The sequence below is a fragment of the Diadema setosum genome, chromosome 7, assembly GCF_964275005.1.
Source record: "Diadema setosum chromosome 7, eeDiaSeto1, whole genome shotgun sequence".
NCBI lineage: Eukaryota > Metazoa > Echinodermata > Echinoidea > Diadematoida > Diadematidae > Diadema > Diadema setosum.
Genome location: NC_092691.1, coordinates 17,690,579 through 17,704,430, shown reverse-complemented (window position 1 = coordinate 17,704,430; position 13,852 = coordinate 17,690,579). Strand labels below are relative to the sequence as shown.

Sequence of the window (13,852 nt, the reverse complement as noted above, 5' to 3'; positions counted from 1 at the left end):
ATTTCATCAATCAACACACGGACACACCTCAAACAATAATGTAGAATAGCTTTGCTGTGTTTTTGTTGAGTTGGTTTTGTTTTTGTTTAATTGTTTACTTGTGTGTTTGTTTGTTTGCTCTTTCGTTTGTTTGTTTTCGATAGGATATTGGCGATGAGCGGCTAACGGGCAAGATACAAATCATAGCAACCTGCTAAGACTTGATGAATTGCCCCGGGACTCCTTCCTAAATACATTGGGAGAAATCTGGGACATAAAGTTTATACAACATCGAATATGCAAAATGAAGTCTATTGATTTGTAAACGAACATTCTGAGTTGCGCGATCTGTGATTCTTAACAAACGAGACTTTTTTTTCATGAATATGGCTACCGTTTCGAAACATCGGTCGTTCAGGAATTATGTTAACTTCAATAATCTGTATCGATAATTGTCTATGCTGGAGTAGATTATAATATCTGGGAGAACTAGTCTTGCAAGATTGTTCACATTGTAATAGAAGTGTTATTTTGTTTGCTACATCTAAACGAAGATGACATTTGGAAAAGGTGCATGCATATCTGGACAGATTCCAATGCATACGTAACTTTGTTACTGTCTGGTAGCTTTGCCGTCATAAATGCCAAAACATGGTCGTACACAGAGTTCAGAGCTTCCGAATGGTCGACCAAAGATGGCGCTATGTACGAATGAATAGCAATGAAATGCACGGGATCGTATGAAACCCCCCCCCCCCCCCCTTGTAAGAATCAACACTTTCCTTGAAAAAAAAAAAGACAAGAATGCGAGGTAAAGACAGAGTAAATCAAAGTCAGACGCTCTCCATAAGTGACTTTGATGTGAGATGGAGAGGCAAAGTAATGGTGAAAGGACAAACATGAATTTCAGAGAAAAATACGATTTCATGCACGTGCCCAAATTGTTAGCGAGAAAGATTAGTGTGACTAGTCTGTTGCTATATGTAATATATTACTCAAACACGTGAATTTCAAGGCTTATTTCAACATTGTGATTAGTGTGACTACTGTTACTACTGTATACGTAATATATTATGTAAAAAGGTGAATTTCAATGCTTATTTCAACATTATATATTTTGCCAAGAATCTATTTGTAGCTAGCACTAGTAGTCTTCATTCTCTTCAAGTATGCAGGATTAAAGCCAGGTGTGCGTGTGTGTATGCGTGTGTGCATGTGTGTGTGTGTGTGTGTGTGTGTGTGTGACCACCTTAATACATTTTCTCTGCTATACATTCTCTCTGCAATTATTCTAATGAAACAAAAGCATCAGCATTGCAAAACCAAATTGGGGGGGGGGGGATAATAGATGTCCCACTTGTATAGGTGTGTGTGAAATGTTCTTTATGGTGTTTATTACATGAACTACCATTCTATGATTGGCATAATGCCACTTTCAGCACTGAGTTAAAGCAAATACAACCCAACAATAGAGCATTCCAACATGAGGATTCCGAGATGGAAATTTAGTGAGAATTTCATGTTTCAACCTCTCACACATTCGAAGGGTTTCTTACGAACAACCCAATGGTGTGCGTGGTCCATTGCCTGATAATGTTCGGTTTGGACTTCTGCAATGGAACAAGAATCAATCTACCACACTATTAGCAACACTTTTGATATCATATCCAAACCAATTACAACAGAATTAACAGCTGGCATTAGGACAATTTCCTCTGACACAAAATGGCAGAACTAGAGATGATCATGTGTTTCTGTTAGTTTGCTTTCTGATCACTGTGATTACTGTGAATTCTCGACAGAGTAAAATATCTGAACTCTGGATATTGAAAGGGTCACATTTAAATCAATGTTTTTGGATGTGATTGAGAGCTCACAATCTAGCCTTTAATACAACTGTTCTCATGAAACTCTTCCTCTTTTAATCCACTGAAGACGAGTCCCGAGAATACTTGGGCAGGTGTCTATGGGAAATGCGTGTTATAGCAAAATCAGTCCGTCTTCAGTGGGTTAAAATATGAGATGGTGGGTGTATTGCAACTGTCATGATGTACTTCATGCACTGAGACTGTAATCTGTCTGTGAGGCACTACAGTGTCATGTTAACATTTCACTGGGGATGATTCTTGCCTCTATGAACACAAGATGGAGCCCTAACCACTTTGCTTCTCATAACGACTACCAGATCCTCATGAAGACATTGGCAGCAAGTAAATATATACTGTACACTCCAGGGATGTAGTACAAATTGTATTTTTAATCTCAATACTCACATGATATAGTGCACAAGGTCTCATCTTATATGGTATTGTCACTTTCAGAATGTGCAATATTTGGAACACAATGATTGCTAAAGAAATTAAAAGAAAAAGAATTCCTATTAATTTTGCAGGAAAAGCTATTTTTCCCCTCTTTGAGATTTACAGGGATGTGAGTTTTATTGTTTCTCATGACATGCCCTTGGAAAAAAAAAAAGAACAGAAAAATATTCTAAATTTCAGTTGTGTATGCATACAATTCCTTCAATATTCCTCAAATATCTAAAATTGTTTGGGGAAACGTACTTATGAAAAACAGCAGGACTTTTTCATGCTTTGTGCAATGAAGTTTTCTCTTTCTCAAAAGTATGAAGTGCTCAATATTCATCTTGCTTGTGTATAACATACTACACAGAATTTCCAACTATGTACTTCCATAGACAAGTATCAAATTCAGGCATGACTGTTCAAACATTAACAATCTTATAAAATCTGTAGAATAGTCCAATTAAAGGCAAACAATAAACAAAATGGAACATACTGATGCGGTTACAATTTGTATGTCGACATAAAAAGCACACAATATGTGTGATAGTGCTGGACTGTTGAAAAAGAAATACTCTTGGTACTTGGAGGAGCAGTATGGATACTGTACAAGTGGAAATATTCATGTGTTGAAATTATCACATATTTTGCACAACCAAAAACCAGTGCAAAATAAAAGCATGTAAATATTCTTCCTTGCTATATGTTCCAGTAGTTCATGTCTTGATTCTGCAAAATTAAAAAACTTGCAAATCTCATCTTATCCCGATGAGTGCAAAAAATTACTTATGTGAAAACATCCACTTCTACAGTAATGCACTAAATCTAACCTCTTTCGGGTAGACACGATGCCAACAACATACATTAATGGACTGGATATTTTATGGATCAGACTGAAGACAACCTTTCTGCTATACTATCTCAAAAAGGAAGATTCAACTTTGTTTTCTATCTTGCAGCCATGTCTTTTGTTATAATCGTGCATCTGTATGACATTTTTGTTACTCACATGTCATTCTACACTTGCTCTGGGTAGAGTGAGTGACAACACATAGATTTCAGGCTCAGTGATGTCTACATCCACTGGGATAGGTTATGAAGCATCATCTGATACCAGACTCCTTATCTTATCCTCAGAGATACCAAACTTGTGAACTCTCTTCTCCTTGATATCCTGAACAGCATCCACGGGACTCTCTCTCATCAGCTCCTGCAGCAAGTTATCCAGGTCTTGGTCTGAAGGATTTGAGATCTGCTTGGAAGCTTGATTTGTACAACTGTCATCAAGACCTGAGTCCTGCTCGTACAAATTTGCACTGGTCCTGGAAGGTGGCTTTGGGAAATCCACACATTGGCTGTGCAGGGTATCTACTGAGGCTGCCCGTTGCTGAGACGATTTTAATCGTCGGCGAAGCCTGCTCGAGCCTGCGCTGGAAGGAGCACTCTTCGTTCCCTCCCCATTTTCATGGAATGCTGAGTCTTCACTGCCGGCAGAGTTCGCTCTTTTAGTGCTCCTTGAAGACATGGATGTATTAGAGACCCTTGAGTTTGAGCGCTGATCTGATCCTGAAATGGGACTGCTGGATTTCGGTCCCATTGCATGTACCTGCTCCTGGTCTCTGTAGACAGGACCTATACTCTCTGCATCAACTTCTCCTCCCTGGCCCCCTATTCTCTTATTAGGATCCTTTCTGTCTTTACTATTTGTCCTGACCCTGTCTTTGCTTTTTCGACTACCACTTTTTCTTCTCTCCTCTGAAGAGCTGTGCCCCCTGCCAGCAGGGGTCTTGCCATCATCCTCTGCATTACTCCGCCCCTCTCTTCCATCATGCTCTGACTTCCTCTTAAATCGTCCCTGATGTTCCTCTCTCCTGTAATCAGTCACATCTGTTTCTGAGCTCCTGAATGTCTCCTCGCCACCATCGCTATCCAGAGGGTCTGCTCTCCTGTGAGCATTTAATTGACCATCCTGATTACTGCTGGACTTGGCACTCGACCCGCTACTTCTCTGCCTTGAGGTCTTCCCGCTGAGTGGGCGGTTGGATGACCCACTGGGAGGCCTGCTGGTGTGCATCTCACTCAGGGGTCGACTGGGGGGCCTGTGCTGGGCAAGTTGGTCAGACAGGTCCTTCAGCAGTTTGTCCTTCTCTTCAACGAGTGCTGTGAGCTCCTGGATGTGATCCTCTTGGCTGGACACCTTGCCAGAAAGCTCCAAAATGACCATCATGCGGGAATCCTCTGTCACAGGCTGGTCTCGTCCTGGATGCAACTTGCCAGATTCAGCTGATGGGGAAGATCCAGCATTGGCACGTTCTAGTCGTTCTGTGGGTGTCAGAAGTTAAAAGGTCATCACATGAATGTATCTATGTTTCTGTTTTATTGACATACTCCAATAACACAACTACACATTTACTCATGGTACCCTTATATCTACATCTGTATCTTATAAATTCAGCTAGAATAAGCAACAATTACTATACGACACACCACGAGACCAAGTATGTCATTATCAAAAGTTCAGTAAGTGGACACACAAAGAAATAACAAATATAGAAAAAAAGAAAAAAGTAGTGAATGACTCTGTTCTGAAGACAAGGATTCTCATTAGAGAGAGAGAGAGAGAGAACCAATTAGACACATAATATGAGTGAACAGGAGAGATGAAAAGAATGAAATACATATTTGTAAAAACTACTTAAGTCAATGTAGTGAAGAAAATATTACCAAAGTGGATGTTTTTACTACATCATGCACTACAACCAGACATGTTCAGACAGCAAATAGATGCAATGCTGCTTGTGCACTTCTAATGTCCTACACATCTTTTGTGAGCTAATGGCAAACACATTTGTCTGCAGTTAGCATCATCTACATTTGGCTTTTGTTTTCACTTTCTTTTGATCTTAGATTCAAGGGAATGGCTGCAAATGAAACTCACTACGCACAAAATTGAATTAACCTAACATCACCGAAGGAAATCTCTGCAACATACCAGTCAGTTTCAGGTTCTCCTCTTCCAGTTGTTTCATCTCATCCTTCAGACGGTAAATTTTCAGCGAGGATTCCTGCTTCGCCTCTGTCACCTCCATGTTGGCTGCCCTCACTTTCTTACGGAACTTGGAGCGCTGAAGATAAAGTAATTGATCATTTACATTAGAAAATCAGTGGTCATGGAATCAACAAAGTAAGAAATGCACATCTTTTTTGTGTGTGTGTGTGTGTGTGTGTGTATTTGTTGATTCACAACTCACATGGAAAGATAATATAATTTATATTTGTGGCAAAGTACCCAAAGTTTTGAGCTAGTTCTATTGCATATTTTACCTTTTAATGCCATAGCTGAGTTGTATCACTCAATCACTTTCCCCCACCTTATGGTATTAATTGTATTAAGGCAACATTTTTTCAAATTTTCCACATATAAGTCATATAAATATGAGTACACACTGGATGGTTTTACCACGCGAAAATAGGTGACCACTAAGACTTAGTAACACTTATCATCGTGTAGAAATACATTTTCATGTTCAAAGTTACATGTTAGTATGAACAGATTTCTTGATCAGGAGTAGCCTTTTGTCAAGGCCCTCTTGCTGTATGGTGAAGAGAGCCCAGCTGAAAGGGGTAGCGTGAGGGCTTTTGAGATCTGCTTCGCATCCTTTTGCTAGCCCTTTGAATTACTGACTTTTGCTCCCCGATTTTGGGAGCAAAAGTCGACCAATCAGTGTGTCTGTCTGCCCGAGCCCGATTTGAATACAGCGAATGCTTACCACAGACCTCCACGGGTGGTCAGTGATGCATGCAAACAGGCATGACAACACCAAGACAGAGGATGTAGGGAGTGCGCCATTCCATTGGTCGACCGGAACCCATTAATATGAATATTCAGAAGGGTTCATTTGACATGAATAATAATGTGTGAAGCATATCTCAAAAGGCCCTCGTGCTGTGGTGCTCAGCTGGGCTCGCTTCGCTCGCATGTTACTACATGAAAGGCTGGATCAGGAGTGAAATAAAGTGATTGCCTTTATCTCTTTCACGGAATATGCTTAAAAGGTTACTTCAAGAAATACTAGAAAAGTACAGATAAGATTATTTTGTATAGAACATAAACATACCATAGAGGTCATCTGTTCCTCTAGTATTTTCACTTGCATTTCCAGCTTTTCCACTTCCTGCAAAATGAATGGTGAATGAGAATTTTTACAGCAAAGACAAAGAAACAAATAAACAAATAAACACACAAACACACACACACACACACTAAAAAAAAAACACACCACCCTAAAACAAAATAATGAAACTCCTGACAAAACACAATAATGACAAACACATAAACCAAACAATGTCCCTATTTTTCCTTTGTTGTTGTTGCGTGTGTATGTCTTGTTGTTGCGTGTGTATGTGTGTGTTGTTGTTTTTTTGTGTGTGTGTTTTTGTAGAGTTAGTGTTATACTGATTGGCAATAATTGTGGTATAGTCTATCTTACAATGTAAATGCCTTGTTGCAAGATTCAAACTTCAGCTTGTAAAACAAATCTAATTCAGAATTCCATAGAGCAGTTAGCATTAAGTTATTGAATATACTAATAAATGTTGAACGTATGGGGAAAGTAATGGAATATTGATATCAGCTTTGAGTATGCATGAACAAATGATGCAGTAAATCATTTTCATATTAATGCATAAATTTTAATGTAAAAATCTGTATTTTTGAAGAAACATTCACAACTATGAATAATTGTACTGTGGTTGGGAATAAAATGAATTGCATTGATCAGTATAATCTGAAACGTTCTTGCAAACTTGCAAACATTCTTGCAAACTAAATATACGTGTTTCAGGTGTAACTACAAATAAAAATCAAGTATTGTTTGAAGGAGAAAAACAATTGTCAACAAAAGCAAAAGTTCAAGGTATCCATCAAATCTTGTGAATATATATAGGTTGTCAAAAGAAATAAATTGTACAGATGAAAGAAGCTGCCACTTGAATTTTGTATCAAAAGAAAAACACATTGTGGAACAAATAATGAAGAAACGATGACATAAACAACATCCCTATGAACAGAAAAGAAAAGTTACCACAGTAATAAGCTTGAAATTAATTTTTGAGATATATCCTCTACAAACTTAGAATATGTTGTATGGTTTCACCCTGTGAACTATTATCTCAAAATACAGCGATCTTTTGCATGCCCCACATCAGTCTCAATACAGTGTCATCTGTTAGTGGCTAGCTGCCAACAAAAGTTTGCTTCCCCTAAGGTTACTTTCACTAGTTTCAATGAGAAATGAAAACATCACTTGATTTTAGTCTCAGTTTTGCTGAAGCATGCATCTGTTTGCAAGAATACTGGTTAAGAGTTTTGCTTTGGTTCTCATGAAGACTTGTGAGGTGACGGCATAATCACACCATCTACGTCATGGTTGTATCTAACATCACTGTTCAGTGAAAGCATGCAAAAACTTTAAAATTAGCTAACTTCCATATTTAATTTATATTTAATACATAATACATGTATACGTCCCATCTGATGACCCCCTGTTCATTTGATTTCATTCTTTTAATTGAATCCAACTTGAAGATGGAGTGTAATGGCACTTTAATGAATGCATGCATCAAAATTTTCACAGGCAAGTTTGACAGACCTGATTGCTGCGGGTCAACTCCTGTTCCAGTTGGTCATTAACCTCTGACCCAGAATTTCCCTGAAGGGATTCCAGCTGTCCCTCTAGGTCTGAGATCTGATCCGTCAACTCAAAGTTGGTTCCTTCCACTTCAGCCAGCTGCAGAACCAAATCACAATCATTGTTACACATTGCACTGATTTGATTCAATACCTAGCAAATTAATAGGCCAGAAAGCATGACCACAAGACTCTTTGTCTAAAGTATCTACATAAATAGTTCTTTAACACTAGTTCAATATCTGTATGAGATATATAGTTCAATAAGCTATGAAAAGTATTTCAGGGATGCAGTCATTGGAGTGAAATCAAATGAAGTTCTACATCTTGTTTTTACTGCTTTTGTCCTTGTTAAATTCATCCCCATTGAATTAAGATATTCCTTTACTTACAGATCAGCTGTCAACACTTAAGGAAATGTTTGAGTATGATTCCATATACTAGATATTAGCAGTAATTCCTTAAATCAATAAAGTTAGTCATAAAAATGTTATGAATAATGATATACCCATGACTTATCAAACCTTCATGGCTAAAAAAATGAGCAGATCACCCTGCTCTACAAATCCTGAGATAACACCTTGAAGGCGCAATGAGTTTCCAATAAAAAATCTTATTTTGAGCCATGAATGGTATACTGTCAAGACCTATGACATAATGTGAAAACATTATTGCAACATGTACAATTGTACTTTTGTCTCTTAAAAAATTGCTTAAAATGTAATGAGATACAGAAAGAATGCATTATAATAACATGGACACCATGACATGATGGATTGCAACTGAAAATTATATCCTCAGACTATAATTTGTGACTGTTGAGGAGTAATAATTCATTTAGTGATCTAATGTATGTGTTCACTCAAAACACAGCTTCAAATGAGAATACTATTTCAATTACTTTCTCTGTGTGCAGTTTTTTCCATACTCCATATCAAAACATATTGATTGTACACATCTGGTGTTTGTTAAAAACTACATTGTATACAGTAAAATGAGGAATGTTCGCGTGCATTTTAATTTTGCAAATTTCACGAACACCAAGATTCGCGAAATTAAAATGCCTGCGAAAGTTCTTGTCTACACCATATGCATTGAACGCCGGTGGCAATTTGCAAAAATTTCATGCCATGACAAAGAGCGTCGGCTCCAAATCGTGAAAATTTCATGCCGCTAATATATCATGTTTTACAGTATATATATATATTATATATTTGATACACATTTATCTGACAGACTAACCTGCTTTTCAAGAGTCTTGGCTCTCTCATGCTCCTCCTCATATTTAAGTTCTGCTTGCCTGAATAGCTCTTTGAACTCTGTAATCTGCTGTTCCAGAAGATCCAGCTATTGAAAAAGGTGGCAATAATGAACACAATCAAGGTTTGATCAAGGACCAGTAGTGCATTCTTGAATTGTAATAAACCTTAAAGGAATAGTACAGGTTAAGTTGAGACGGGCTTCAGATTAATATTTTTTGATGATGATTTTTTTGTGGTTGAAATAATGAGAAACCTGATATGAGATATGAAAGAGCATATAATTCAAAAAGGAATTCAAAGTTTACTTGATGAAAAGTGGCTTTGAAATGGCCGAGATAGCCCACACAAAGCGATAGGTGGAACCCACCTTTCATTAGGATTGCTTTGCTTTATTTGTTTTTTGGATATCTCAGCCATTTCAAAACTGATTTTCATCAAATAAAGTTTGGATATCTCTAGAGTTGTATGCTTATTTACATTTCATAAAGTGGTTTCTAAGTATTTTGCAAAAAAAAGTTTTACGCTCAATCCTCACCTCAACCAATACTATACCACCCCTTTAGTAACTTGTAGCAATACTCTGCAAAAAATGAATCTGATTTGCATGCACTGGAACAAATAAGAGCATTTATGGCAAACCTTGTGCTGATACTTTCAACAGGGAGAACATCCACAACAAACAGAGAACAGACTTCTGGGTGGATATATTCTCTCTCATTACATTATCAGGAGCAGGTATTTGCCCATGATAAGCAGATGTATATACTGATATGCCTGAAATTCCCTAAAAATATGTTTACATTTCCATTATTAACAGACAGCATATAAGAAAGAGATATAGAATGACAGACACACAGAGAAACACAATGGCACACAATAGAAGTATACCTTGGTTTTGCTTGTGTTAAGACTCTCTACGATGCATCCATCTGAATTTGATCTTGTCCATCTAGAGAGAAAAACAAAAAGTGCATTTGTCTGAAGTGAATCAATGTACTTGCTGCTTGAATCAATAAATCTCTAACTGTGTGAACAATAGGATTCTTTTCACCAAAGCACAAATGAAAGACCATAATCATGATTAAAATCAAGTTTGGGATTAAGAAACTTGAACAACCAAGCAAGTAACAAAAATTATTGCAGTCTATGACATACAATTGACATGAAGATGTGTACCATATATCTATTATTTGTCTTGATTTACAAAGTTTACCCAATTGACTTTATGAACAGTCCTTGAAAAACAGAAAGTATTGTATTAAATATCTTAGCATAGTTATTTACTCGACATGTATAGTCCAATTTTAACCATGTGACCTCTTTAACCATCAGTGGACATCTCTGGGAAATCGTTGAACTGCCTGTTACTACTCTTACATGTGTGCATATTGTGTGTGTGTGTGTGTGTGTGTGTGTATGTGTGTTTGTGTGTGTGTGTGGGGGGGGGGTAGGCACACAAAAGTATAATTGTTTCTTTGCCTGGTTCATATTATCCCTGCACCACCCTACTTGGCAAATCAATTTACAATCACAAATAGAAATTTACCACTATCTTCAGTAAGTACAGGTTAATGTTGCATGAAACCCCCATGTGCAAAAGGGCCAACAATATGAAAATGAAATCTTACATCGGCCTGGAATCCTCCTCTTCCTCCTCCTCCTCCTCTCTTTCCACGCGGGATTTCTTCTGTGCCAGGGAAACTCTCTTCACGCTGGTGCTTGCCCCGTGACCCATTTTCCTGTCACTGCTGACCAAGAAGGTGATGGGCTGATAAAGCTCTGATTTTTTTTTTTTCACAATTCTAACTGTTCCATCTTTAGCATAGGTGTTTCCTGTCCAGTCAGAGAGGAAGACAAGGGGGATGGGGAAGTTGGGAGGAGGGGGGCAGGGTTGACAAGCAAAGAGAGACAGAGACAGAGAGAGGGAGACAAGGGGAGAGGGGAGACATACATGTATAGAGGGAGAGCAAGGAGTTAGACAGAAAAAAAAAGAGAGGGGGGGGGGGGGAAGACAATCAGACAGTCAGACATCCAAATCCACTCTAGAAAAGTAGCTGTCTAATCTAATTCAGTTGTCAAAACATGCCAGAGTAAACAGTGATGTTCATGTCCTAAACAACCTGCATTATAGTAAAAGTACAGTGTAGGCTACGTTGTTAGTTATGGCAATAAAACTACTGGCCAAAATACCATGACTGATCTCAAAGCAAATTGAAGAAATAGTGATGTTCATGTCCTCAACAACCTGCAATTGAGTAAGAGTACAGTGTACATTGTTAGCTATCATACATGTAGCTAACAATGTACACTGTATTTTCATTGCCATAATGGCAATAAAACTACATGTACTGGCCACAATACCATGACTGATCTCAAAGCAAAGATATAAAAAGTTATCTCTTACTTATACATGACTGAATAAAGATTGTACAGTATACTTCAAGAGATGGAGAGCTTTTTGTTTTCCTCTGTGAGGAGGGTCTGAAGAGAGAGAGGGTCTGAAGACTCATACACTGGGATTGTGTAGTATGGTGACATAAACCGGAGTTTATAGGAGTTACAGTGTCCTGGTGAGAAAATATTTGGAGCATTATGCCACCCCCAAGATCTCAGCCGTGGATCGCCCAATTGCCCCCAAAGTTTGCTACAGTAGAGGATGAAATAATCTACAAAGCAGTATGGCTGAATCTATGAAAGGCCTTTTCTCATATTTCATATGAATTAATTTATGTTAATTTATGCAAGAAATAATAGCTTTGGATAATTCTCACTGAATAAAGCTTTAGGAATAGCATTTTTTGTTAAATTGTCTTTTATAACTTCCTTATTGATTCTTCAAAGAAATATAATAGGTGTAGGTTTTATTTTCAAAGTATTTTATTGTTTTCCAAATTCCTTATGTATTTCTTTGATTTTTTTTCTTTTTTTTTTGTTGCAATTTTACAAATTTCAAAAAAATAATGCTCCGGTAAATGTGATTATGATTACAAATATTTTTAATGACATCCTGATCAATTTGACTGGGTAAAATTGGTATATCATTTTTTTTTTCTTTGGATTTTTTGTTTTCACATAACTTACTTATTTTTTGTTTTTTCCACCAAAATCTTCTAGAAATGTGAGCATGATTATTTTTCAACCAAGTTCTCCCATGTAAGAAGAATAATACATGTAAGATTGCTCTTTAGAGAGCAGCAAAAAACTGTGTATAAGTGTATGTCTATGTATGAGAGGGTGTGTGTGTGTTTGTGAGTGTGTCTGTGTGTGTAAAAATTCATGCATCAAAGTCACATTTTTCGTGAACCATGTGAAATCTTTGTGTGAGAGAGTGTATGTGTGTGGTATTTGTTTTACATTACTTGAGAAAGTTATGATAATTTCTGGAAGGTATTTCGCACATATTAATTTGGGAAAGTTTCTGATAATTTTGTCCAAAAGTTTACAGTGTATACAGAGTTGTATGTAGCAACTGCAAAATCTAAGCAGCATGTGTTACACTCTTACCGCGTCTGATAGGGATTAATTTGCTATCAAAATATGATGTGAGAAGGATCAAAGAAAAAAATCATGGAATTTTGTTTTGAAATTTAATTTCAAGGCGTATAATACTATAGGAAGTACAGAAAAAAGAAATTCGACAGGGGGGCATGATGCCCTCCATCCTCCGAAAATATAATAGCTTTAATCTTCTGCAATATCTATTCAACTAAAATAATTCATGCAAAATCTTATCTAGAACAATAGGCCTAGGCCCTACTATTATATGAAAAACTACTTTTGTCACAAGTGACAATGTCTGTTTTGTTAAATTAATAAATACATCGGTGATCACAAAATTTCAGAAAATCCAATAATATATCGCTATGATAGTATGATATGTAATGCAACACTGAATTGTTATGTTAATGTTAGACCAGAATGCGACCGCTCCCTGGCCTGGCCAGACTTCAGATATTCAGAATCAGATATTGGATGGGTGCTAGCTATCTATGCAGTCATTTGATGTTGATGCACGTACTTATAACTGTTACAGCTCAGGGCCATTGAAAATGTGCCGCAGCGTACCTCATTATTTATTATTGGCGCGATGTTGCATCGGGGAAATTACGGCACACCTAATAATAGTTGGTGGTATTTGGTACCTGGGACCTTATGATTGCTTGTAGGGTCTAGACCCTAACTGTTATAGCAAATTAACTTCTTGTAAGTTTTGCCGACAGTATGTGACTACCAAACACAAAATAGAGTATGTGGGACAATGACGAAGGTATACCTGAAAAGCGATGAAAATAAATGAAAACCATATCATATCATGCTATTCAACGCGGATCAAACGGTACATAAAACACTCATTGAGCAAAGATGCTGAAGTAATTTTGCACATTTCAAACAAGAAAAAAACTGAGTTCGCATACCTTTAAACGAAATAAGTGCTTGAAAGCCGTCGGCTTGGCAACATGAAGCTCGGTAGGATCTTCGGTTTCACAAAAATGTCAAACGCCCGTAGAGGGCGTATTACCGACAATTTGCAATAACGACCGATCGCGCGATTCATTGAAGTCCGACTTGAGATTGAAGAAGTGAATAACACCTCATGTAATTCTTAGATTTGGCGTCAA

General features: G+C 37.4%; 1 protein-coding gene across 1 annotated transcript; it reads right to left on the bottom strand.

Moving 5' to 3' along the window:
- Window positions 1-2,216: 2,216 nt before the first annotated feature.
- Window positions 2,217-13,706, bottom strand: LOC140230402 (uncharacterized). The gene is made up of 8 exons (XM_072310549.1): window positions 13,649-13,706; window positions 10,862-11,066; window positions 10,122-10,182; window positions 9,214-9,318; window positions 7,934-8,071; window positions 6,401-6,457; window positions 5,275-5,407; window positions 2,217-4,604 (listed from the first exon to the last, which is right to left on the bottom strand). The coding sequence occupies exons 2-8, from the start codon at window positions 10,966-10,968 to the stop codon at window positions 3,376-3,378; spliced, it is 1,830 nt and encodes a 609-aa protein (XP_072166650.1). The 5' UTR covers window positions 10,969-11,066; window positions 13,649-13,706; the 3' UTR covers window positions 2,217-3,375.
- Between the last annotated feature and the right edge of the window lie 146 nt (window positions 13,707-13,852).

Bases quoted from the DNA above. Each gene is read 5' to 3' on its own strand.
- LOC140230402 (XM_072310549.1), bottom strand. From the start codon at position 10,968: ATGGGTCACGGGGCAAGCACCAGCGTGAAGAGAGTTTCCCTGGCACAG. The intron at 10,183-10,861 runs GTAAGATTTCAT...TTTTCTCTCTAG, and splicing joins GAGGAGGATTCCAGGCCGAT to ATGGACAAGATCAAATTCAG. The intron at 6,458-7,933 runs GTCTGTCAAACT...TTCATTTTGCAG, and splicing joins AGTTGACCCGCAGCAATCAG to GAAGTGGAAAAGCTGGAAAT.